Here is a 22,779-nt window from a genome sequence, read left to right as displayed (position 1 = left end):
CTTGTCCAGGTTCAAGTTCAAAGCTGCAAACAGAATCGAACGTTTGAGCAATTCAAGATATGAATATATATACAACCAAGTTTGTCAACAGGCACAAAACATTGCAAATGGTTGCACCATGTGAAACATTACTCAGACCATCAATGCAGCAGGCTGCTGGTGAAAGAAGGTAGTATAGGCCCATTGGCGATCCCGGGCATGCATTGCATCGCACTGCAACTATGGACGTTATATATATGCGATGGCATGGAACGCTGATGAATATATCCGATATTAGTTGTGATATAGTCTATGCCTCGTGTCACAGATATCTCCGATGTCAAGCAATCCAAACCTCGGCATGAACGACCCCGGATTGCACAGACTGATATCAAATCGTATTGATTGATTGCATATTCAGTAAATCCCCCTCCTTCAAATCTAACCCGAAGATAAATTACCTGATCAATCCTGTCAGTAATGAAGGCGTGTCCCTGTCTCCTTAGAGGATAAGACCTGCCCCTGAAAAGAAGTCTTTATATATGAAAATAGCTAGACTAAGACGCCCAAGCATCTATGAAACTGTCGCATTGAAAACAGGGAGAAAGAAGAAGATATCAACCCGAACCCCTTCTATCCAGCTAATACTCATATAATACACAAGACAACAACAAAAAATGTCGCTGACCGATCACGAACTCGCCGCCATCACGGTTGCTGAAAGGACAAATTCAATCCTCTCGGTCATCGGAACGACCGTCGTGATAGGCACGTTCCTGAGCTCACAGGCCTTTCGCAAACCCATCAATCGTGTCGTGTTTTATGCCTCTTGGGCCAACATTCTCACCAACGTTGGAACGCTGATCTCTCGTTCTGCCATTGTGAGAGGCGAGAAGGCGACTACTCTTTGCCGGTTTCAGGCTTTTATAATCCAGTGGTAAGCAGAAATAGGTGTTTATTATTTCGCCAACCATGGGTTTCATGAGCCTTGTAATATTGGGTGATGCTTCAATTACCCATCCCATAAATGTACGCAGGCTGACCAGTGAGCGGTGGTGCAGGTTCATGCCCGCCGACGCATTATGGACGTTTGCCATGGCGTTCAACGTCTATTTGACGTTTTTCCACAAGTACGATGCTTCAAGCTTGAGGAATCTGGAATGGAAATACCTCGTGTTGTGTTATGGCTTGCCTTTCATCCCACCATTCGTGTACTTTTTCGTCTCCACCAGTTCCAAGGGACCTATCTACGGCTCTGCGACGGTTAGTATCTCTCATCCTGATCTACTGGTGGGTCAGCTATTTATTTTGATATCAGTTATGGTGCTGGGTGTCTATCGACTGGGACATTCTCCGCATTGCAGTCTTCTATGGCCCAGTCTGGTCCGTCATCCTCCTCACCTTCGCCATCTACGCGCACGTCGGCATTGACATAGCTCGAAAACGGCGGCTTCTTCGGAGCTTCAATAACGATGTCCGTTTGGAGACTCGGTTGAACAAATTCTTTGAGATCCATGCATCCAAAGTCGTTCATATCACCAGCGAGGCGGCGAACAGCCACAGCAACGGCCATATTAACAGCAACAGTAGCAGCACCTCCATGAATGAGCAGGTAGTCGGAAAACCCGAGGGAAGGATTTCTCTAGGCCATTATCCCGCATACTCGGTGACTGTTGAAAGGGGCGAGGATATCCCAGAGCCACCGTCGGCGACTTCAGAAGCGAGAAGCTCCAGCTTTCAATTCTCGTCGGGTTCCCGACGTCTACCGCGGACCGAGGTCAATCCGGTCAATTCTGCGGCATTCGCGTATTGCAAATACGCCATGTTGTACTTTATTGCTTTGCTGGTTACATGGGTAGGTATTTCCTGGACCCTTTGCATGAATACATACCAACGGAGAAACAATCAATAGGTACCATCGACTATAAACCGAGTATACAGCCTTGTATATCCGAAAGACGCCAACTTCGGACTCGAGTTTGTCTCTGCTTTCGTGCTTCCCTTGCAGGGATTCTGGAACAGCATCATCTATGTTGCTGTTTCCTGGTCCACGATTATGGATTTCGCTCGACGCTGGCGCGCCCATCGCCCTCCAAAAGAGTCGTCTTGTAGAGTCAACACAGCAATGAAATTGAAGCGGTTTGTTGCGAGAGAGAGTATTCGTCGATACCACGACGCAGCAGGCCTCGGTGGACCGCAGCATTCGGCGGCTTCTGGCGACACGGAGAGTACGACGCAGTTAGCGAGAGATGATGCAGGAGTAGAAGGGGTATAAGTTGATTGTACTGCAAGAGAGCATTATAAATAAGAAAATATAAAGAAATTAAGAATACAAGCATCGTCAATTGTTGTAACTTGTAGTCGAAGTGTCGCGAGAAGAAAGAAGTCCCTGGCCAATAGGAGCGGGGCCGCTAACTTAATTGGAACGCGTCGCGTCAGCAGAGATTCTTAATCTTCGCATAACCCGGAATCTCCGCCATCTGACAGCAAAGAGAGACGTCCATGGAAACCATCTGTTAGCAGCTCTATTAGAATGACTACCATGACACCCTCGCAGCAACAACAGCAACAACAGCAACAACAAGCCCCTCCAGCCGCTTCCCCCTCTCCCCCACCCCCTGCTCCGATCCCCTTGACTCCAGGACCGCGCGCAACTCGTCTGCAGGATATCTACAGCAAGGCTCTTCGCGCGACCCTCAAATCAAACTCATACGAAAACTTTGCTGCTTGCTTCCCGACGCCTGCGCGACATGTGCCCGCCAGTCTGGAATCAGTGCATCGTCAATTGAATGCTAAATTAGAGGAAGGTGCCACGGCTGAGTTCAACGACATCATCAAAGAGCGCGATGTCATCAAGGGCTTGAATGAGCTAGATAGATTGGTTGGAGAAGCCAGGCGTCGCAAAAGCCAGGGCGAGAGTGAGACTGCTGTGCCGTATGTTTTAACCCCGCGCCAATCTCACCTTTTTTTTTTTTTTTGGACAACTTTATTGTTCGGAAATCTGTACTAATGATGGAGGAAAACAGTCCGCACATGCTTAATGCAGATGATCTATATCGAGCTCACCTGACTCCCTATCTACAACAAGCCGAAAGTGCTCTAAACGCCAAGCTTGAGGAGGCACAGTCTCAGAATGCAGCGCTTGCAGAGAGAGTTATAGCCCAGCGACAGGAGATCGAGTCGCTGCTTTCGGGACTGGAAGCTGTAATGGCTGACCTGGAAGGTTCGGCTAAAACATCGACTCAGTACAGCAAGGCGCACAGTCTGCGACAGGAGAGTTTGCTGATAGATGAGGAAGTGAGAAAAGCGGACTGAAGAGCCGACATTATTAATTTTTCTTTTTCTTAACTGCTATGTACAGTCTCTCGGCATCAAACATATCAAGTGAGCAGAGCTTCTGCGTCGGCTAGCGCTACGAGGCTGTCTTCGACCATATCCTGCATAATGGCAAATGCCTTTTCGGCATCAGCGCTTTTAAGCTGATTCAGCTTCGATTTGTCACCAGCGAGAGCTGCAACAAGTGCTTCCTTACAGGAGCCTTCCTTCTCTTGCTCCGAATCGCCATCTCTACGCGCCAATGCAGCGGCGCCGCGATAGTACGTTTGGGCGTTCTTTAGGAGCGTTGCGGCGTTCTCGTGTGCCGCTGCGTGATTCCAAGGCGGCCTGCCCAGGTGCCACCGTGCCATTTCAACGTCCCCTCTTGCAATATGAATCTTTGACACGTTGTCAGCTGTCGCCAATTTCGAAGCCGCGGTCAATTCCTCCAAGGCTGCACTTAATCCCTGCCAGCGCAAAATCAGTGACCTTTGCCCTTCCTCAATACTACTTGTAGGAGGAATATCTGCAATGGCGGAATTGAAGGATGTGAGAGCCTCGGCTTTGCTACAAAGACCTTCGGGATCGTCGGACAAGTTCAGTTCGGGTGGAAATGCACCACTGAGCTCCCTTTGGTACGTCTCTACATCAACTCTTCCACTCCGATATAATACCTCGGTCAGGGCTGCCAAAAATCGCGCACGAGCAAGAGCGACTTCCTGTTCCCTATCGGTGCCTTGAACATAAGCTGCGATCTTTGTTCTTAATAAGTCGTATGAGTACTCTTCGACCCAAGCCAAAGCATTGCCGCCATCCAAGGCCAGAAGGCTACATAAAGTTGCCAAAGTTTCCAGCTGTGCAACAGCAGTGTCGACCAGTGTATTTTTAGTCACTGGCTCTACCACTGCGGCCCACTCTTCTTGGACCGGCGAGTCTGACCCTTGGTCTTTCTCCGACGCTGTCTCTCTCTCTTTTTCTTCCGGCGTCTCCTCACCACTGCTTTGCGGCATGGCATCATTATCGTCGTTGTTGTCCGAATCCATCATCTTGAAATCCTCTTGACACTCAGTGTATCGAAGCTCCTGCAGTACCAAACATCTTTGAAACAACTCCAATGCTTCATTCAGATATTTCATTGCTTCCTGGATTTTACCTTCGCTGGGGCGCTTAGATTCGGTCAGGGCCTCTGCAAGACTGGTCAGAACCTGGGCCGTGTTGAATAAGACGTCTGCGTTATCCTGGTCCAGGACGAGGGCGTCCCGATGCGACTGCAATGCGATCTGAAGGATTTTCATCTGCGGTGCGGGGAGTTGGGTAGCCAGTTTGGGATGCTGAGTGATTTCGTATTGGACGCGAGCTCTTGAAGGAAATCGATCCTAATTAGTTTGCGACTTGAAATTGGGTTCGATTGATTGAATACACACTTGTTGTACGCCAAATCAAACGATGTGGGGAATTTGGTGAGCCCATTATCATAAATTTCAATGGCGCGCATGAAGAACCGCATAGCTTTGACAGCGTCGCCAGCTCGCCATTTCTCGCCGCCTTCTTCCTGCTCAACGCCGGCTTAAATAGAACAGATTGGCGAGTTAGTGCCGTCTTCTGTATTGGTCTCGTTGTGGAAACACATACCGGCTAAAAATTCATCGGCAGTTTCTGGGTTCTGTTGTTTATTAATGAGTCGATAAATTTCCAATGGAAGAGGGGACAGAGTTTTGGAACGCGGTGCGCGTACAGCTTGTTGGTGCCTGCCCTTTTTCTTGGACTTGTTCTTCGCATTGCTGAGCTCTTTGAGAAGGGGCTTTCCTTTTGGCATTTTGTATTGTGTCGTGTCAGTTGGAGTCAAATAGATATGTTCACACGACGATTCAAAATATGTCGTCGTCATTAGTTCTTGTCCAATCAGCGCGGGGCTGCCCCACCATTTAGCTGAGACCAATCATTCCATCTGAAACGCACTGTCACGTGACTGGATATCAGTTTCTCAGCTCATCACCCTAGCCACCCTAGAAAGTCATAAATAAGTACAGTGCTTATGCCCCGGGCAAGTTCATCTGTAATACTGGCCCAAGGACCAAGTACGTCGCATTCTCATTGCGAAACAATGGTATATATTCAAATTATCGATCAAGAGATCAAATCGCCGTTAGGAAGTTAAAAATAAAATACACGCCTACGTAGTAGAGCGGCACGTGGCGGCGCGTATGAGGCTGTACCCGTATCAAACCTTTTTTGTTTTGCCCCTGCGCTTGTTGAGCCACGCAAGCTGACTGCAGGCTGATTTCCAACTGCAAGCCCAAAGCTCGCGTGTGCTGATACATGCCACAATTAAGCTATGCACTAGTGGCCACCAAGACTTCCAATTTGTTCCGTAGTTACGCCTATCTTCCCTGGTTCGCTTGTCAGCCGCTGCAACGGTGTATCGCCGGTATTGTAAGAATACCCGTATGCAAACCTTAGTCACCCCCCTCCCCCATCGTAAGATCATCATGGCCTCATCCTCGCCAATTGCCTGTACATGAATGAATGACTCTGCTGTTGTCCGCGCTATAGAATACCCAGATTCTGTCCTCTCGACTCCGCCATCGCTCCTTCTCTCTATAAAGGAAAAGACAGGCCTTCTATCTCTTTACCGCAACAAAGCAAGCCGCACTCCGTAAATAATTACGCCGAAACGCAGATCGGCGCATACGCTCGTGTGAAGAAAAGGGGAATCTTTTCCACTAAGCACAACAACCTCTTTCGACTTTCTGTCCCTGCGTGGCATTGATCACCATCATTAACAGCGTATAAAATATATAAACATCGTTTATACAATGGCTCGCGCTTCGTTGGAATCTGAGACGCCAATCGTGGCTCCATCGGTATGCGATTTATTTCCCTTCTTTTCCCCCCTCCGTCTTCGGATATGCAGCAAATACCATTGATTTAGCCTATTTTCTGTGCGAAGCTGACGTCGACTCCCAGAACCGCAACTCAAAACGCTTCTCAACCTACAGCGGAGTTCCCTCCCTCGCTCCCTCCGATATTACCACCGGCAGCCTGCCCAGCGGCGACCCTCGCATGGCCGAAATCAAAGAATACTCCGACTTTGTCGAGCGTCTGGAAAGCAAGCCCTTAGACAAGCAGCGATTTGTGCCCACTGCCGAAAAGACGGATAACTTGAATAAACTGGCGCTCGGTGCCAAGGTTGAACGCGCGCTTGGACGAAGGATGACTGGACAAGACGCCGTGATGCGAAAGCCGGTTATTTTGGATGAGAAGAAGGCGGTGGAGAATTGAGCTTTTGCTATGAATACGAATTCCTTTTTGTGTTGTGTGTTTCGACTTTCTCTTCGTTCTTCTACTCACCTATTAAATCTCTGTTCTGTTGTTTTCCCGCTTCCTATTGATTACCCTTGCTTGTTATGACTAGCAGAGTCTGGATGTTCAAGCTGTTTATATATTGGATCTCTCTTTACTTATAGCTTCGATCTACCTTTGATATACAATATATATATCTACGCATATATCCACATACTGTCTCAATCTACCGGCTCTTGCTTCTACGCAGAGATCCGGCTGTTTTTCTCTCTTTTTTTTCTATGCATGACTTCTCGAGAATGTAGAGCAAACTGCGGTGCATATACGTGACACGGTTGATATGATGGCGGGCGCAACCTGAGGTGTCTGTCGTCTTAGTCAGAGAGCCGTGCACGGACCAGCTCGCACAAGCTTCGAGATGATGGCGGCTTCAATCGCTCTTTCTCTTTCTCTCTTCTCTCTCGCTCTTTGCATCTTCACCCATCCATCCATCACGTCGTATCCCCACGCTTCTCCTCCTCGTTATCTCCTAGATACTCGATTCTCCTTCGCACTCTTCCCCAGGATCAGTGCCTCTTCGTTGCAAATTGCAAATCGCACCCGGCTCGAATCTAACTCACTGTATTTTCATACGTGCGGTTCTCTTGAAAACAGAGCTTCTCTCTCTTTTTTCTTAAAGGACTCTCTTTCAAATCCATCTCCTGGACATCTCTTCAACTGGTTTATACCCTTGCCTTGAATCTTCTTCACCTACCAGCGGATTTGAATTTCATCGCATTTAGCGCCGCACAGTCTTGATATCAATTTTCATTTCTGTACAGCCTCTTTTTCAGGTAAGCAAAAGGAGCACTGGCCTGTTTGCATGAATATTTCTTTTGGCGCTTTGTCCCGTATATCTATCTATTTTTTGTTTTGACTTGTTTTTCTTTATATGCATGCCCACTAACCGTTTCCAAATCTTCAGGTCGCAAACGAACTTTTTTTATTTTTGCCCCAACCGATTTTACGGCCAATTTCGACAACATCGCTATCGTTGAAACTTACCCGTCATATTTTCTACACGCAATCTAGAAAAGAAAAACTAGACTAGAATCTTTCCATTTACTCAACCCTGATACATAATGGCGGACACGACCCAGGCTCCTGTTAACGGCACTTACGCTGCTCCTCCCTCTCATTATGCCGACGCCTACATGTCGCATGCCACCATGAATAACGCAGGTGGTAGTTACCATCCTGTACCCGCCTCCACACCATCAAATGCACCGGCCTCCGACAATAAGAATGACATCCCAAAGGACGAGGTCGGTTGGTACTTCGTTGAACAGTATTATACCACCATGAGCCGCAACCCAGAGAAGCTTCACTTGTTCTATTCACGTCGCTCACAGTTTGTCTCTGGCAATGAAGCTGATGCCGTCCCCGTTATTGTGGGTGCAAAGGTGAGCAGGTTCCTTCCAAAGGTTGGCTTTACTATGCGCTAACATTGAAAACCTAGGCCATCAGTGACAAGATCAAAGAACTTGATTTTCAAGATTGCAAAGTCCGTGTTCTGAACGTCGATTCTCAAGCTTCATTTGACAATATCCTCGTTGCTGTAATTGGAGAAATCTCCAACCGCTCCGAGCCCTCTCGCAAATTCACTCAGACCTTTGTTCTCGCCCAACAGCCAAACGGCTACTATGTCTTGAACGATATTTTCCGATACCTTGCAGATGAAGACGAAGATTTCGTTCCTGAGGAAGAAGTCGCAGCTGTTGAGCTTGAGGTGCCTGTCGAACCTGAGACTGCAGCAGTCACCAAGGAGGACGAAGCACCTGAGACTGAGGAGGCTGCGGTCCCAACTGAACCGGCTGCAGCTGAGACTGATGCCGAGGCTGTTGGAACTGTTGCTGCTGGCAGTGAACCTGAGAAGGTTGAAGAACCCGCAGCTCCTGCACAGATTAATGGCGACGCTGCTCATGAAAAGGCCGCTGTTCCTGTTACTCCTGCCGTACCTGTTGTTCCCACTGAAACCGAGACTCTCAAACCCGAGAAGCCACAGACCCCAGAGCCCACGCCTGCCGTTAACCCTCCTCAGGAATCTGCCCCAGCTGCGAAGAAGGAGGCTGCTCCTGCTAAGGCTGTTCCTAAGACATGGGCTACCATCGCCTCCAACAACCGCGCCTCTGCTGCTGCTGCTGCCGCCGCCGCTGCTACTCCTGCTGCACCTCAGCCAAAACCAACAGCTGTAGCAACATCGTCTCAACAAGCAGCTCAGCCACAGCAGGAACAACCTGCCACAGCATCTCCAACTGAGGTTGTTGCTACTGGCAGCCAGGCAGCGCCGAATGATGGAGCCGGATGGCAGACTGCTGGTCATGATCACGGCAAGAAGCAGTCACGTACTGAAGAGAAATATTCGGCATACATCAAGAATGTCACCGACAAGGTTGATGCTGCTCTTCTGCGAAGCGTGCTTGCCCGTTTCGGAAAGCTAAGTCACTTTGATGTCAATCGCGCAAGGGTATGTTCCGCCTTTCACTTGAATTTTCGTTGAACGATTTTGGATCAGTAACTAATTTGTATATAGAACTGCGCTTTTGTCGACTTTGCCGACCAGGCTGCATACAATGCTGCTGTCGCAGCCAACCCTCACCAAATCGGAAGTGAACAAGTTACTGTAGAAGAGCGACGGGTTCGCTCCGGTAACTTTGGCAATGGTTTTGCAGCCGGTCGTGGCGGTGGCAGCGGTGCTAACCGAGGTGGTCGTTCCGATGGTCGGGCTGGCAGCCAGGGTCGCGGTGGCAGTGGCTTCCAACGCGAGCAGGGACGAGGTGGATTCGCATCTCGCGGACGAGGCGGTAGCAACGTCAACAAGGGACGTAGCCAGGCACAGGCTGCTTAAATAGGAGACATTGACGTCTTGACTCACGTGTTGACGCCGAGATGAAAAAAAGAGATACCAAAAGGTTATTAATAGGCGATTGATTTGATTATCAATTTGCAAAGTCTTTGCACGATACTATCGATACAGCATATGCATACATAAAAAGAGGGCATCATCATGTCATTTACTCATCATGACAGGTGGTTATTACGACAGGAAAGGATTTATTAGGGTGACGATTTCTTTTGTAGCTGTCAAGCATGCTAGCGGTTTGGAAAAAGTCGCTTCTTTATTTTTTGTTTTTTCTTTTCTTATTTTATGGGCGCGCGTGGTCTTGAATTAACTGACTGGCTGACTGAGTAAATCAGATTGGTTCATGTGATTCAAAATTCTTGTATTAACTTTTTTTTTTTTTTTTTTCCTTCCCCTTTTCCTTGTCTCTTTTCGACTTATGTGTCTTCCTATTAGAATACGTCTTGTCTGGTCTTGTCTTAATCATATATCGTTAAGACACGACTGAAAACTTCTTTTTTCTCTCTCTTATTTCGTGTGAACTCTTTACACTTCTATTCATGTTTTATTTACAAGCATAGCGAGCCCAAGTGTCTTCTTTATTCTTATCCCATTTTCTCCATCCTATTTTCTTCTCTTCATCCATGTATTCCATCATTACAATCATCGTCGTCATTATCACTATTGTCCTACGAGTGATCGATTAATTGATCCTAATATCTATACAAGTACGTGTACTCGCCTCTTGTACTTTAGTATCCTATGCAAAGCGTTAAACGAACTCAGAATCCTCTAGCTATCTAGCTTCCTTTTAAGTTTTCTAATTTGAGATGTACCTAGGTATTGCTTTGGCCAAATAAGATAGTTTCGCTAGTCGTTGGTAAAAATGCATGCAGATTGAATATCAATGCAGGCTTCCAAACTCAGCTAGGTATTTTAGGTCGAGAAAAATACGTACATGTGTGTACCTAGCTAGGAAGGCTTACTAGAAAGACAAGTTACGAAACAATTGAAGTGAAGGAAAAAATACTATTATCAAAGCAACTAATAGTTGTGTTCTTTGCGAAGTAGTTTAATAGAAGAAGGGGGAAAAGAGGAATATTTTAACGCTCAAACGCCAGTCACAATCCACCATTGGAAACATGACCCTCAATTTTCGATCCAGAGAGAGATAGGGAAAAAGAAATGTTACATTCCGAATTTCGTGTCACATCAGCCATCAGTCAACGTCAGCCATATCAAATTTAGTCAACCTCCTCCATGGTGCTCTCGCCAGTGGCTTCAGCGGCAGGAGTCTCCTCAGCCTCCTTCTCCTCGGCAGTCTCAGCGTCCTCATCAACGTTCAGACCGAGAGAGACAAGCTTGTGGATGCGCTCGGCGAAGCTGGCAGGCTCCTCGATGGTGAATCCAGAGACCAAGAGGGAGGTCTCGAAGAGCAACTGGGTGATCGACTTGACAGTGCGGTCGTTCTCACCATCAGCCTCGACCTTCTTCTTGAGCTCCTTGATGATAGAAGACTTGGGAGAGATCTCGAAAGTCTTCTTGGATGACATGTAGGAGCTCATGGAAGTGTCACGGAGGGCCTGAGCCTTCATGATACGCTCCATGTTAGCGGACCAACCGAACTGTCCGGTACGGATGGCGCAAGGAGCACCAATGAGCTTGTGAGAGACGACGACCTTCTCGACCTTGTCGCCAAGAATGTTCTTGAGGCTCTTGGCGAGTTCCTCGAATTCCTTCTCCTCCTTCTCGCGCTCGGCCTTCTCCTCCTCGGTCTCCTCGAGCTCGAAGTCCTTGGTGATATCAACGAGTTTCTTGCCATCAAACTCCTTCAGCTGAGTGAAAGCATATTCGTCAATGGGGTCAACAAGGAACAAAACTTCGAAGTTCTTCTGCTTGAGGGTGTCAAGGAAAGGAGACTTCTGAACGGCCTTGAGAGACTCGCCAGTGATGTAGTAGATCTGCTTCTGGTGCTCCTGCATACGGGTGACGTAGTCAGTGAGAGAAGTAATCTCATCACCAGACTTGGTGGAGTTGTAGCGGAGAAGCTTGGCAAGAGCCTGGCGGTTCTGGCTGTCCTCGTGGATACCGAGCTTGATGTTCTTGCTGAAGGCACTGTAGAACTTGTCGAACTGTTCACGGTCCTCAGCAATTTCGTTGAAGAGCTCAAGAGTCTTCTTGACAACGTTCTTCTTGATGACCTTCATGATCTTGTTCTGCTGGAGGGTCTCACGAGACAAGTTGAGAGGGAGATCCTCAGAGTCGACAACACCCTTGATGAAGCTGAGCCACTCAGGGATGAGGTCGGTGGCATCATCAGTGATGAAAACGCGGCGAACGTACAACTTGATGTTGTTCTTGGTCTTCTTAGTTTCGAAAAGGTCGAAAGGAGCACGCTTGGGGACGTAGAGGATAGCGCGGAACTCAAGTTGACCCTCAACAGAGAAGTGCTTGACAGCGAGGTGGTCCTCCCAGTCGTTGGAGAGAGACTTGTAGAAGGAAGCGTATTCCTCCTGGGTGATGTCGGCAGGGTTGCGAGTCCAGATGGGCTTAGTCTTGTTCAGCTCCTCCTCCTCAATCTTGGACTCCTTGATCTTCTTGGTCTTCTTCTCCTTCTTCTCCTCCTCGTCATCGACTTCCTCAATCTTGGCCTTCTTCTCTTCATCTTCGGCCGTCTCCTCCTCGGCGTCCTCGTCAGGGACCTCCTTCTCGGTCTCCTTCAGGACATGGAGATAGATGGGGTAAGAGATGAACTCGGAGTGCTTCTTGACTACCTCCTTGATCTTGCTCTCATTGAGGTAGTCGGTCTGCTCATCCTTCAAGTGAAGGATCATCTTGGTACCACGGCCAAGGGCCTCACCCTCAGTGTCGGGGGAGAGAGTGAAGGTACCACCAGCGCTGGACTCCCAGATGTACTGCTCGTCATCGTTGTGCTTGGAGATGACGGTGACCTTGTCGGCCACAAGGTATGCAGAGTAGAAACCGACACCGAACTGACCGATCATGGAGATATCAGCACCAGCAGTCAGAGCCTCCATGAACTGCTTGGTACCGGATCGGGCAATGGTACCGAGGTTGTTGATCAAGTCCTGAAAACAAGTGTTAGCGACGGCTAAAACGCCAAAGGGTAATCTAGTTTTCACTTACAGCCTTGGTCATACCAATACCAGTGTCACGGATGGTGATGGTCTTGTTCTCCTTGTCGGGGATAATGTCGATACGGAGATCCTTGCCCGAGTCGAGCTTAGAAGGGTCTGAAAGGGACTCATATCGGATCTTGTCCAGAGCATCAGAGCAGTTGGAAATGAGTTCTCGCAAGAAGATCTCCTTGTTGGAGTAGACAGTGTTGATGATGAGAGACAGCAGCTGAGAGATCTCAGCCTGGAACTCGAAAGTCTCCGACATTTTGAAAAGAAAAAGGAGAGGTTATATGAAGGAGGCAAAAAGGGTATCCTGACCGGAAGTCGCAATGTTAGTCAAACGAATTCAGAGATTTTCCACCGCTTGTAGTTGAACAATAAACGGACTCGCACAGGGAGAATAGAGAAGGGTAAGCAGGATGAGTTGGGTGTACTCACAACGTAAGAGAGATAGCTAGACCAGAGGATCCAGCAGCACAGAAAAGTGGTGAAGGGGATGAGTGAAGGAAGAGAAAATGGGAACGAAGCTGATGCTAAAATACTCTGCGGCGGGCTGAGGTCCCAACTTCCTGTAGCTTCGAATCGATTCTATTCTACCGCCAGCCGCTAGTCCCGAATGGGTTAGCGCGCGTGGTGCCTATTTTCGATCTCCTTCCACGTACTTTTTCCGCCAGCTTCCTTTGTTCTGGAGTCTTCTTTAGAACAGAATTAGGCAGATACCTTTTTATATTTCCAAATAAGACAGTCACCAAGATTCGCCTACAATTGATGTTGTCGTAGCTGCTCGTTGCCTGTTGCCTGTATGTGCCTCAACTCTGAGGGTTGCCACGTCCGTAACGGGTCTAGCGCTGTATCCGTTGAGCCATTCGTCGGCGTCTAGAGCAGCCCGCTGCGGTGCTTCTTCGGCCAATCATCTCGCAACCGCAGACAAAATGCCTGAGGCACTCTCTTAGATTATGTTCAGTCATCCAGTGGCATGATTGGGCATCCCACCTCTCAGTGCTCTCACGGCTACACCATGGACTCTGCGGAGTGTCACGAGCTTGTCGGATATTGAACGGCCAGCGTTGCCCCGGCAGCGAGTGAACCCTAACCGTGAAATCACTAGTGCGAAGCTTGGGCTCTGGAGCTCTTTGGCATGGCAACTATCTACGTATCTCCGCAAGGCGAAGTTTAGAGCCATTTCTTTCATTGCTATTCTATGCTAGGAATTGGCCTGATTGATGCGTTTGAGACTGTGCAGAGGCAAGGTATATACCTTGGACTCACTTGATCACGATTGTAGCTCCCGGGAATAGCCAAGTGATATAGGACCAGCCAGTGTTGTCACAAGGTCCCCAGTACTCGCCAATCTCCAGTCCATTCCCTCCAACTCGTAACTCTAATCTAGAGCCTAATCTTGTGAATGAACCCAGTCAAAGTGCCATTCAGACAAGCTTTGGGACGGTAAACCCCAGAGTTTGGCCAGCCAAAGTGCCAAACCACCTACAACTCCGAAACTGCCAACTACCTGTACAATAATCCAGCCCCGGCGGCGTAGATCTTCGTTCCATCGAACAAGCCCAAGGGGATCCTGAGGACTAAGCTTGGTGAGTCGATATGTTCCGGTCTGCCCATTTGTTGTTCGTATGATGATACCACCGGAATTCTTGTCGGTCTCAACGCCCCACCCGGAGAAACCGGGCGTCTGATGGATCGGTACCAGCGTACCATCTAGCACACACTCTCCGAGACGTTCGGTAAGCCAAGCTGCCCTTTCACCACGCGCAAGTGCGGCATATCGCTCGCGTTCATTTTGCAAGCTTTGTTGCAAATCCACCGCCCATTTTGCCAGTCGTACTTGAGCCAGCTTCTCCTCTTGCTGGGTGTAATCTGCTACTCGTGCCAAAGCGTAGTTGGAAGCTCCACCGAGCGCAACAGGGGCCATTATTGCATTTGAAACTGGATTGGAAGGCGACATCAAGCCACCAGGGCTCACAGAGCGTCGGCGTAAAGCAGTCGGGCCAGCCGTATTCGACCGCTGAGGAGCCAAGACAGTTGCGTTTTGAGTCAGCTTCTTGGCTGCAGTATGACGAAGCCAGGACATATTATCACTATCAAATATCTTTCCAATCAATTCATGGAGTTCAGACGCAACTAGAGGCTGGACATAGTCCGGACTCATCAATACACTTGCATCCATGTTATCATCATCACTCGATTGCGCTGACGAGACTGCGAAAAGCGATTGTGATCGTTCATCTACCGGTACATTTTCGGAATCTCCGAAGGAAAATAGCCGGACATCACGCTGCTCAATTTGTTTATAGAACAACTTTTTCAAAGACATGATCTGAGTAGCGGAAATTAAATCGGCCTTCGAAATAAGAGGGACCACGTTGCTGAATTCGCACAGTTTACAAATGCATTCGATGTCCATAGAGAGGGTTTCTATTATGGGTTAGATATAGTAGTAATCACAATCTAGTTGGCATGCGGCTAACCTTCAGAAATGAGATAAAGGATCACGTCGACTTGAGAGCCCCCATTCCCACCCAGCATATTTCGAAGGTCAGAGTTAGGATTGCTGACTGAAGAAATAGCACGGGATAACTGCTGTCTCATGTACTGGATGATGATGTCTGTGGTCTGACTTCTTCGACTAGTGCTACCGCCGGACGCCGAGGTATCGACGAAGCATAGATTCCGCTCTAAAACAGCCTCTCCATTGTTTTTGCGTCGTCGAAGCACGCGTGAATCTTCGAGGTCAGACCACCACGGCGGATAGGGTTTGGTGCTTGCATAGATCTCTGTAAGTGTAGCGCTATTAGACCTTTTGAGACTTGATTTCGGGCCGGGGTGTCCATTTTCTGGTGATGTCGAGCCTTCTACAGGATCAACATGAACGATATCATCGCATGCCTGGAAAATCGACTTGATTAACGAAGATTTGCCGCAACCTATCAAACAATTGTTTCCACTATATGAGCTTCACTATCCCGATGAATGATAATAACGATGTGAAATATGTATTTACCTTTTGATCCAGCAACAAGAATTTTGAAACGGCCAAAGTTCTTGCCTCTATCGGTAAACGGACGTCGGCTTGGCATGCGGATACTGGGCATGATCAGTTGCGAAGAGCTGTCATCTAATCCATGATGGTTATGAGAATGGTCGCCCATTTCAGGAGTGTCTTCATCCTCGCCGCTCGATGCTAAAGCCTGACTGCTGATTTCATCTGTTATTGATAAGTCATCCACAGGTTTGAATGAACGTGTTGACGTTGATTTGGGACTGCTGGGCAAGCTAGATGGTTCGTCAGCTAGGCCGAATGGAGTCAGCGGGCGCGACGGCCCAGGCGAAACTCGGGAGAGGGTCTTGGATAGCGGTGTGTCTGATCGATCAATGTGTTGTAGGAAGTCCGAGGGTTTGAGAGTAGTTCTACGCCGAGAATTTGCATCGTAACACTCATTCACATTCGAATCCCGACGATATGCGTCCTCTTTGACACCAAGCGAGAAGTCTGCAGAATTAAGGGTGTCTTCTAAACTCTGTACGCCGTAAGCGTTGTCTCTGGAAGATGAAAGGCCGTCGTCATGCATTTCTCTGGCCAGGAAGAAGGAGGTGGGAGTATCGGTCTCGGAGCATAATGGAACGGACTGGTCGGCGGGGGAAGGTTTGCGAGGAGGTGAAGCCAGGAGATCGGGGACGACAGGGCGCATTTTGATGACATCTATATTGCGCAGGTGGGTGTTCTAAAGGCACGACGCATGGTCTCATGAAGTTGTTGGGTGTTTGTCGTGGGCTTGTCCGGTGATGTTATCGGCTGATACGGCGATGATGATGAATGATACGGTGATAAGGTCACGTGGGGCGGGCTGTCCGAAAACCGACCAATGGCCGCTGGGGTTTCCCCGCGATGGGCCGGGACTAGCGTGCATGCACAAAATTATGTAAGTTTCGACGGATTCGGAACGCTGTATTAGCTAGTATTGGAAATACCAACTATATAATCTTCATAGGCTTCTTAAGGCTAGATTTATGCTTCTCCAGGGGCTTACTGGTATCTCTTTTTAGAGGGAACATGTTCACAATGTCTATCCTTCCGCAATAATATCACTCATGTTATAATTGTTTATATTCACATAATCTGCAAAGTCATCTCTAGTGGGACTTTGACACCAGCGGAACGATCTCATGTTAAATGGATAAACGACTTCATTGGTACATATTAACTTCAGCCAAAAACACATAGGATGGACACACGCGAGACCGTTTCTGATTGCCCGCAGTTCTGTTGACAACTTCGTGGGATCCATGAATACTAACAGCTGGCTAATGCAGTATGAACGCCTCTCTCACCACTATTCGCCATCTCGGAATCCGGAAATGCGGTCTACTTGATCCTTGTTAGTGTCCAACTGAACTAACCAAGGAAGTTTCTCACTTGGTATGTAGAAACGTTAATCGCAGAAAACAATATAAACTGCGATCATGATAGCTCATCTCTATCTAAAATTGGGTTCACGTTATATCAACTACAATCTGCGCAGAGACTATACCAGTCACGCATATTGGGGCTCGAGTCAGATATTGAGAGGTTTAGACCTGGAAACCAGTACAGCAGAAGTTGTTATTATAAAGGAGAAGATACATTCTTTTTTAAAAGATAACACGCTATTATGGATCAGTCTTGGACTGTTATATAAAAGATTTGAAAATATGCCTGGGTTTTGAAGGCATATATTTGTTTTTATAAGATATCTCCCCCCACCCCCCCTTTTGCATCCACAATCATTGGGTTTATGGGGATGAATTGTAACTTTTGTATATATAGAGGGGAATAACTACTCTTTAGAGCTTAAGAGACTACCAAGGATAGGCTATCTATCCATTCAAGTCCATTTAATTAAAGGCATTGGTCATGGTGCTATTTCTTCTAAGGATAGCTTTGAAGTATTCCTTCAATCTGATTTTGAATGGCGTGTCAAGTTAGTCATACAGGCCAGATATAAGAGAAGTAAGCATTCTTTGATTTGGAAGTTAATACTTACGCTATAATCCAATTAGTTCTTCATAAAAAATATGAAAATACTGAAAAAATTTCTACAATACGTGTCCTCTTTCTTCATATTCTTAACATGGTTGATTATCTTAATCATTATACATAAGAGGGTTTAATAAGTTTAGATAATGCTTTTAAGGCCTCCCTTTTTATCTCTATCAATACTTGGTTTCTGCTAGCTCTTATTAGAAAGGTTTATTTGACTATCAATTTCAGTAAACTTTTTTCAAACCCAGTGATTCTACTTAACTATTGATTTATTTATTCTTAGCCAAGACTCCAAGGTACTCAATACAGATTTTAAGAGTTGAGCAGCAGTCAGCATAGCTAATATAAAATTAGAAGAACGAGTTAGAGCACACTTTATAAAAAAATTAAATAGCAAGATGCAATGCGCTGTCTATGTTGAATTTTTATATCCCTCTTCTCTAGCCGCGCAATGTACAACATGTAAGATGCTATGTCATATATGGTGTATGTACTCGAACTAGAAAATCTGCATTTAGATACCACTGTGTCTCAAGAACTTATTATTCTCATTACTGAAGGAAGCAAAATAAAAAAAAGATATCTTAGATCAAGAAGATCTAAAAGAATATATATCTCATCAATGAGTCTCTTTTCTTAATCTATCAACTAATTGGTGTTCTCACTATGAATATTCTCTATCTTTGGGACAGGGAAATCAGGTGGGTACTAATAGGCAATGTAAAGCATGTAAAATTACTTGTCATGCTCAATGTCAAGACTTCATGGGGAAGAGATGTGACCTCCAGAATGCTCCCCCTTCTCATATAAATCTTATAGGCTCTTTCGAGCCTCTTAGCGAGTGGCTTCCTCAATCTGGTAGAATACGCGAGCCTCGGCCAAAGACTCGGATCAAATCATATCTTGATTAGGATAAGAGACATTATGTTCAGTAGGTTAGATAACAGTCAATATCATACCATTCTACACTAGGAATTTGCTTATAGTTATTTCAGAAGATGGAGCTAGATATTGAGTTAGTTTTGTCCTCTAGCGTACCACGAGTATAACATTGAATACAGAGTATTCAGAGTTTCTACCCTATAAATCTACCTAGCATTGACCTTCACCAAGGTTAGCAAATAACGTATTCAGAAAAAACATTTCCGTTTTATTTGGAATTTCTCTCTTATAGTAATATACGCCTTTGTATATCTTGTAGTAAGAATGTCGTTCTCTTTTCTCTCCTGTCTTACACCTAACTGAGTATAGTTTCTTCAAACCTATTCGTCAGGTTTCATGGATATGCTTGACGGGCAGCACCATTCTTGGGATCCTGAAAAAGGACTCGAAAAGTAGATGCCTGAACACTATCTTACCACGCCGTATTCGTCTGGACATGTCTCCATCCGCCCCCACGGGCCCGGGCAGCCGACAATTTCTCAGCTTGGAACTCTCAACAATTAAGAAATGCCACCTGGAGCGAGTATGACTCGATTTAAAACAGCCTGTTCCTACACCGCACTCTTCTTTCTCGGTTGATCTTGACACCGAATTGTCCCATCCATCATGTCGGTCAGTGCATAACCTCTCTATATGAGTTAATCGATTGGCCACTGACTACGTTGGCGAGTGTTAAATTCCGTCAGGGTTTGTTGTTACATGCTTCCTTCAGATCAAAAGGGAAAGGCTGGGCATTCATCTGACAGGATAATAGTGTGGATATCCCGAATGAATGCATAACCGCCTTCAACGAGCTCGTCTATACGAAAGGAGCAAAGAAGCCTACCTTTGTGATTTACAAAATCTCCGAAGACAAAAGTTCCGTCATTGTGGAGGACAGCTCTTCAGATAAGAATTACGAAGCATTCCTCCACAAGCTCACTTCGTCTGTTGACCATGAAGGGAACCGTGCACCTCGTTACGCAGTATACGACGTTGAGTATAATCTAAAAGACGACGGTCGAAGGTATTGCTTTTCTTGTTTGCAGATCTCTGTTTAGGCATTCAATGTCTCTGCTAATGTCTTCTACTAAATAGAGCAACAATTGTCTTCATAAGTTGGATGCCCGAGGAAACGTCTACCCGGGTAAGTTTCTTCTTTCAATCTCATGACATGTTTCGTAATAACATTACCAGTTCCGTATGCTGTATGCCGCCACGAAGGAGCAGCTTCGAAGAGCCCTTGATGTCAAAGTTTCGATTCATGCCGATGACCTGCGTGACATAGAATGGAAGGTGGTTTTGAGAGAAGCTAGTGGGGGACGAGTTTGAGTTGATGAAGTCGGCATAGTTTGATTGATTTAGATTTTCATGTCTTGCTGTACTATTAGTAACTGTCAAATAATCCAGATTCCAACAAGGTGCCATATCAGACAGACAGAGAATTCGACATGCCATTGTTCATGTGACCTGGGAAAGCTGCCTTACTTATCGGGCCATCGGGTCCGCGGGTCCGCGGGAGCGAAGGGATGATTTCATTCCTGCAGCTTGATTTTTCTGTAGTTCAAACATGAAACTGCAACTTCTAACACAGTATGGACCCGGAAGAAACAATACAAGCAAGGCGCCGTAGGCTTTCGTCAATTCCACGTGCGGTAAGACTCCGATAATGAGCTTTCTGTTCTCAATGTCTAATCCTTTTCGGATGTAGTGCGAGGGATGCAAAATTCGCAAGGTCCGTGGCCTTTTCCCAAGGAAATGATGTTTGCTGAGAGCCTTAAAAGATCCGCTGCGATCGAACAATACCTTGTGCGAACTGTCAGGCATCTAATATTACATGTCGACATCCTAACGACAAGTTGAGAAGCTAGCTACAAGCTGATAAAGTAGCTCATCTGTATATGTTGCGGGCGAATCTCTAGACTCAAGAAAAAAGGCTAACATATGTCCAGTGAAGGTCTCGTAGACCGCCTCGAGAGACGGCTTTGCAGCGTAGAATGCAGACTCGTTACCTTGGAACGATCGCAGCCAATCTCTGCGTCTGATCCACAAGTCTCGTCTCCCTGTTCCCCGCCGATTGACGAAGGTCGCCTTTTCGAAGGTCACGCCTCGTTCACAAATCAGTCTTTCCAAGCCAGTAAACATGCTGAAATAGCAGCCCTCTCTGCTTGTACAGGTGATGACTTGAATATCGATCACACTCTTCAAGAGCTATAGAGAACTCTGCGCGCTTCACAAGATCTATCAAAATCTAATTTTTTTTTTTTTTCGCAAATCAAGCTCGCAGTTCATACCAACTGCTCACCCTCTGCCTGCTACCTTAGTGACTTGTATTCTGCAAAGAATGAGAGGTATGTTTCGCCGATTTTACATGGCAGATACGTTTACTGTGTTGCTGAACTATCTTAGTTCGCCGTCCCATTTTCCTTTCCTCCTATGCCATCAGTGATCTATCGTTAGTTGACAATTTATGCCGAAAGGTCTATTCTACGTCTGATCTGGCATCGGCCGGCGAAATTGCGAGTATGCATGGAGTTTTATTCTTTGTTCTGAAAGAGCTTATAGCAATGAAAGATCCGCTTTGTCAGAAGTTCGATCTTCTTACCTACTTGGATCACTGTGAACAGAACTTTGTCGCTGCGATTGAGACCTATGAAGTGCTTGCTGTCCCAGCGTTTGAAAATATCCTTGCATTGACTATGGGCGTAAGTATTACCAACTGCACATGACTCCACTAGATCTTTCCACTGTCCTTTTTCCTACATCCATGAAACTAACCGAAAACTTTCAGATGCTCATGTCTCAGGGAGAAGCAAAACCTCATCTATATTGGAAACTCGTTTCTGCTGCTGTCATGCATTGTCAATCTCTCGAGTATCATTTGGAAGCAACATATCAAAGCATCCCATCTAGTAAGGCAGAGAGCATCCGACGGTTGTTTTGGACAGTATACGCCTTCGATAAGAGCATGTCTCTTGTTTTGGGTCGTGCCTCTCATATGCAGGACCTGAGAATTGACACAAAGTATCCTACCATGTCGCAAGACTTGACTCTCCGAGCCTGGGATGAATCTTTCATTATGGGAATAAGGCTTGCGGAAATTCAGGGTCGGATCTTTGTTGGTCTTTACTCTACTTGTAGTATGATCAGGGACTCATCCGAACGGGCGCAACGCATTAGTGACCTTGCAGATGCGATGGAAAAATGGCATCTTGAATTTAAACAGGTGAAATGAGTCTACTCACCATTTATCTACCTCTGTCAACTGAACTGACAATCTATAAGATTGATTCGGAAGGAATCAATAACCCCCAGGCTTTTTATCTAACCAGAGGGAACGGGGACATTCAATTCTATTCAACCCTCACGCTGCTTTTCCATGCATCTTCGGCTATCGGACAAGATCTGCAAATTGGACCCCATTGCTTTAATGCAGCCTGTAATAGTTTACGGGCTCATCTGGAAGTTTTCCCTCGATACCAGAAATCCCAACTACTCTCAGATGGGGACTATTTCAATTGGTTTGGCCCCCATCTTCTTTCGCTCTGTGGAATTAATCAACTGCCTGGCTGACATTTTCCAGGATTCTTCTGTCTTCTTCCTTCGTCCCATTTATTGTTACCTTCCTTCACGCTATTGCTGCAAAGGACATGGCAAATGTTACACTTCCTGAACAAGTGGTGGACACTCTGGAAAATTTCCGAAATGTCTCTCAAGGCTCAGAACGGCTTTATCAGATATGTGTCACCTTTACCCAGATAGCCAAGAAGCTGGTGCAGTCACAACGGTCGCCTATCGGGGGAATATACAACCAACAGCAGGACTCTCTATTACTTGTAGACAGCTCGCACAGCACATCTCTTTTCGATTCCGAGACTCTCCAAGAAATCTTTGACTCTGATGATATGAATGGCGTTAACCCATCATATGCCATGGATACTCTGAATGATTGGCTCAGTGGACCGCCTTTCCCGTGGGACAAACTTGATGTGGACATTGGGAAGGGACAATGATTAAGGAACTTGGCCTCTTTGTCAGTAACAACTTGTCAATCTGAGAATCCGTATATGATAGTCTGCTATGCTTATATGTACATGCCCTAAGTGGTTGGGACCCCCGGGGGGTTATAAGATCTGGATGTCAAGGGTCATTAAGTATATCGGTTGTATGATTCCCATGTTTTATTATCGCTTCCTAGCGAGGAT

At 46.6% G+C, this 22,779-nt stretch overlaps 8 protein-coding genes across 8 annotated transcripts, besides 1 other annotated feature; 5 read left to right on the top strand and 3 right to left on the bottom strand.

The window, feature by feature from the left end:
- Nucleotides 1-656: 656 nt before the first annotated feature.
- Nucleotides 657-3,294, top strand: UA08_05140 (hypothetical protein; the record flags this gene model as incomplete). Its single annotated transcript, XM_020267429.1, has 6 exons — nucleotides 657-916; nucleotides 1,017-1,242; nucleotides 1,298-1,834; nucleotides 1,892-2,248; nucleotides 2,537-2,913; nucleotides 3,006-3,294. 6 exons carry the CDS (start codon nucleotides 657-659, stop codon nucleotides 3,292-3,294), a joined length of 2,046 nt encoding a protein of 681 aa, XP_020119827.1.
- Nucleotides 3,295-3,359: 65 nt separating this feature from the next.
- Nucleotides 3,360-5,110, bottom strand: UA08_05139 (hypothetical protein; the record flags this gene model as incomplete). Its single annotated transcript, XM_020267428.1, has 4 exons — nucleotides 3,360-4,653; nucleotides 4,719-4,860; nucleotides 4,927-4,957; nucleotides 5,030-5,110. The coding sequence occupies 4 exons, from the start codon at nucleotides 5,108-5,110 to the stop codon at nucleotides 3,360-3,362; spliced, it is 1,548 nt and encodes a 515-aa protein (XP_020119828.1).
- Nucleotides 5,111-6,110: 1,000 nt separating this feature from the next.
- UA08_05138 (hypothetical protein) lies at nucleotides 6,111-6,576 on the top strand (the record flags this gene model as incomplete). The annotated part of the gene is made up of 2 exons (XM_020267427.1): nucleotides 6,111-6,158; nucleotides 6,262-6,576. The coding sequence occupies 2 exons, from the start codon at nucleotides 6,111-6,113 to the stop codon at nucleotides 6,574-6,576; spliced, it is 363 nt and encodes a 120-aa protein (XP_020119736.1).
- Nucleotides 6,577-7,718: 1,142 nt separating this feature from the next.
- Nucleotides 7,719-9,484, top strand: UA08_05137 (hypothetical protein; the record flags this gene model as incomplete). The annotated part of the gene is made up of 3 exons (XM_020267426.1): nucleotides 7,719-8,039; nucleotides 8,096-9,103; nucleotides 9,170-9,484. 3 exons carry the CDS (start codon nucleotides 7,719-7,721, stop codon nucleotides 9,482-9,484), a joined length of 1,644 nt encoding a protein of 547 aa, XP_020119460.1.
- A 1,238-nt stretch (nucleotides 9,485-10,722) lies between these two features.
- Nucleotides 10,723-12,883, bottom strand: UA08_05136 (ATP-dependent molecular chaperone HSC82; the record flags this gene model as incomplete). The annotated part of the gene is made up of 2 exons (XM_020267425.1): nucleotides 10,723-12,567; nucleotides 12,626-12,883. The coding sequence occupies 2 exons, from the start codon at nucleotides 12,881-12,883 to the stop codon at nucleotides 10,723-10,725; spliced, it is 2,103 nt and encodes a 700-aa protein (XP_020119777.1).
- A 1,128-nt stretch (nucleotides 12,884-14,011) lies between these two features.
- Nucleotides 14,012-16,322, bottom strand: UA08_05135 (hypothetical protein; the record flags this gene model as incomplete). The annotated part of the gene is made up of 3 exons (XM_020267423.1): nucleotides 14,012-15,048; nucleotides 15,102-15,557; nucleotides 15,635-16,322. The coding sequence occupies 3 exons, from the start codon at nucleotides 16,320-16,322 to the stop codon at nucleotides 14,012-14,014; spliced, it is 2,181 nt and encodes a 726-aa protein (XP_020119776.1).
- Nucleotides 16,323-16,561: 239 nt separating this feature from the next.
- Nucleotides 16,562-16,621: a repeat region (Identified by RepeatMasker using a combination of RepBase library and repeat library created with RepeatScout).
- Nucleotides 16,622-19,201: 2,580 nt separating this feature from the next.
- UA08_05134 (hypothetical protein) lies at nucleotides 19,202-19,906 on the top strand (the record flags this gene model as incomplete). The annotated part of the gene is made up of 4 exons (XM_020267422.1): nucleotides 19,202-19,207; nucleotides 19,342-19,601; nucleotides 19,673-19,721; nucleotides 19,772-19,906. 4 exons carry the CDS (start codon nucleotides 19,202-19,204, stop codon nucleotides 19,904-19,906), a joined length of 450 nt encoding a protein of 149 aa, XP_020119769.1.
- Nucleotides 19,907-20,918: 1,012 nt separating this feature from the next.
- On the top strand, nucleotides 20,919-22,587 carry UA08_05133 (hypothetical protein; the record flags this gene model as incomplete). Its single annotated transcript, XM_020267421.1, has 5 exons — nucleotides 20,919-20,925; nucleotides 20,984-21,279; nucleotides 21,366-21,800; nucleotides 21,860-22,095; nucleotides 22,158-22,587. 5 exons carry the CDS (start codon nucleotides 20,919-20,921, stop codon nucleotides 22,585-22,587), a joined length of 1,404 nt encoding a protein of 467 aa, XP_020119768.1.
- Nucleotides 22,588-22,779: the final 192 nt, after the last annotated feature.

The sequence above is a fragment of the Talaromyces atroroseus genome (genome assembly GCF_001907595.1).
Source record: "Talaromyces atroroseus strain IBT 11181 chromosome Unknown scaffold_6, whole genome shotgun sequence".
NCBI lineage: Eukaryota > Fungi > Ascomycota > Eurotiomycetes > Eurotiales > Trichocomaceae > Talaromyces > Talaromyces atroroseus.
This window is presented reverse-complemented; position numbering and strand designations above follow the sequence as displayed.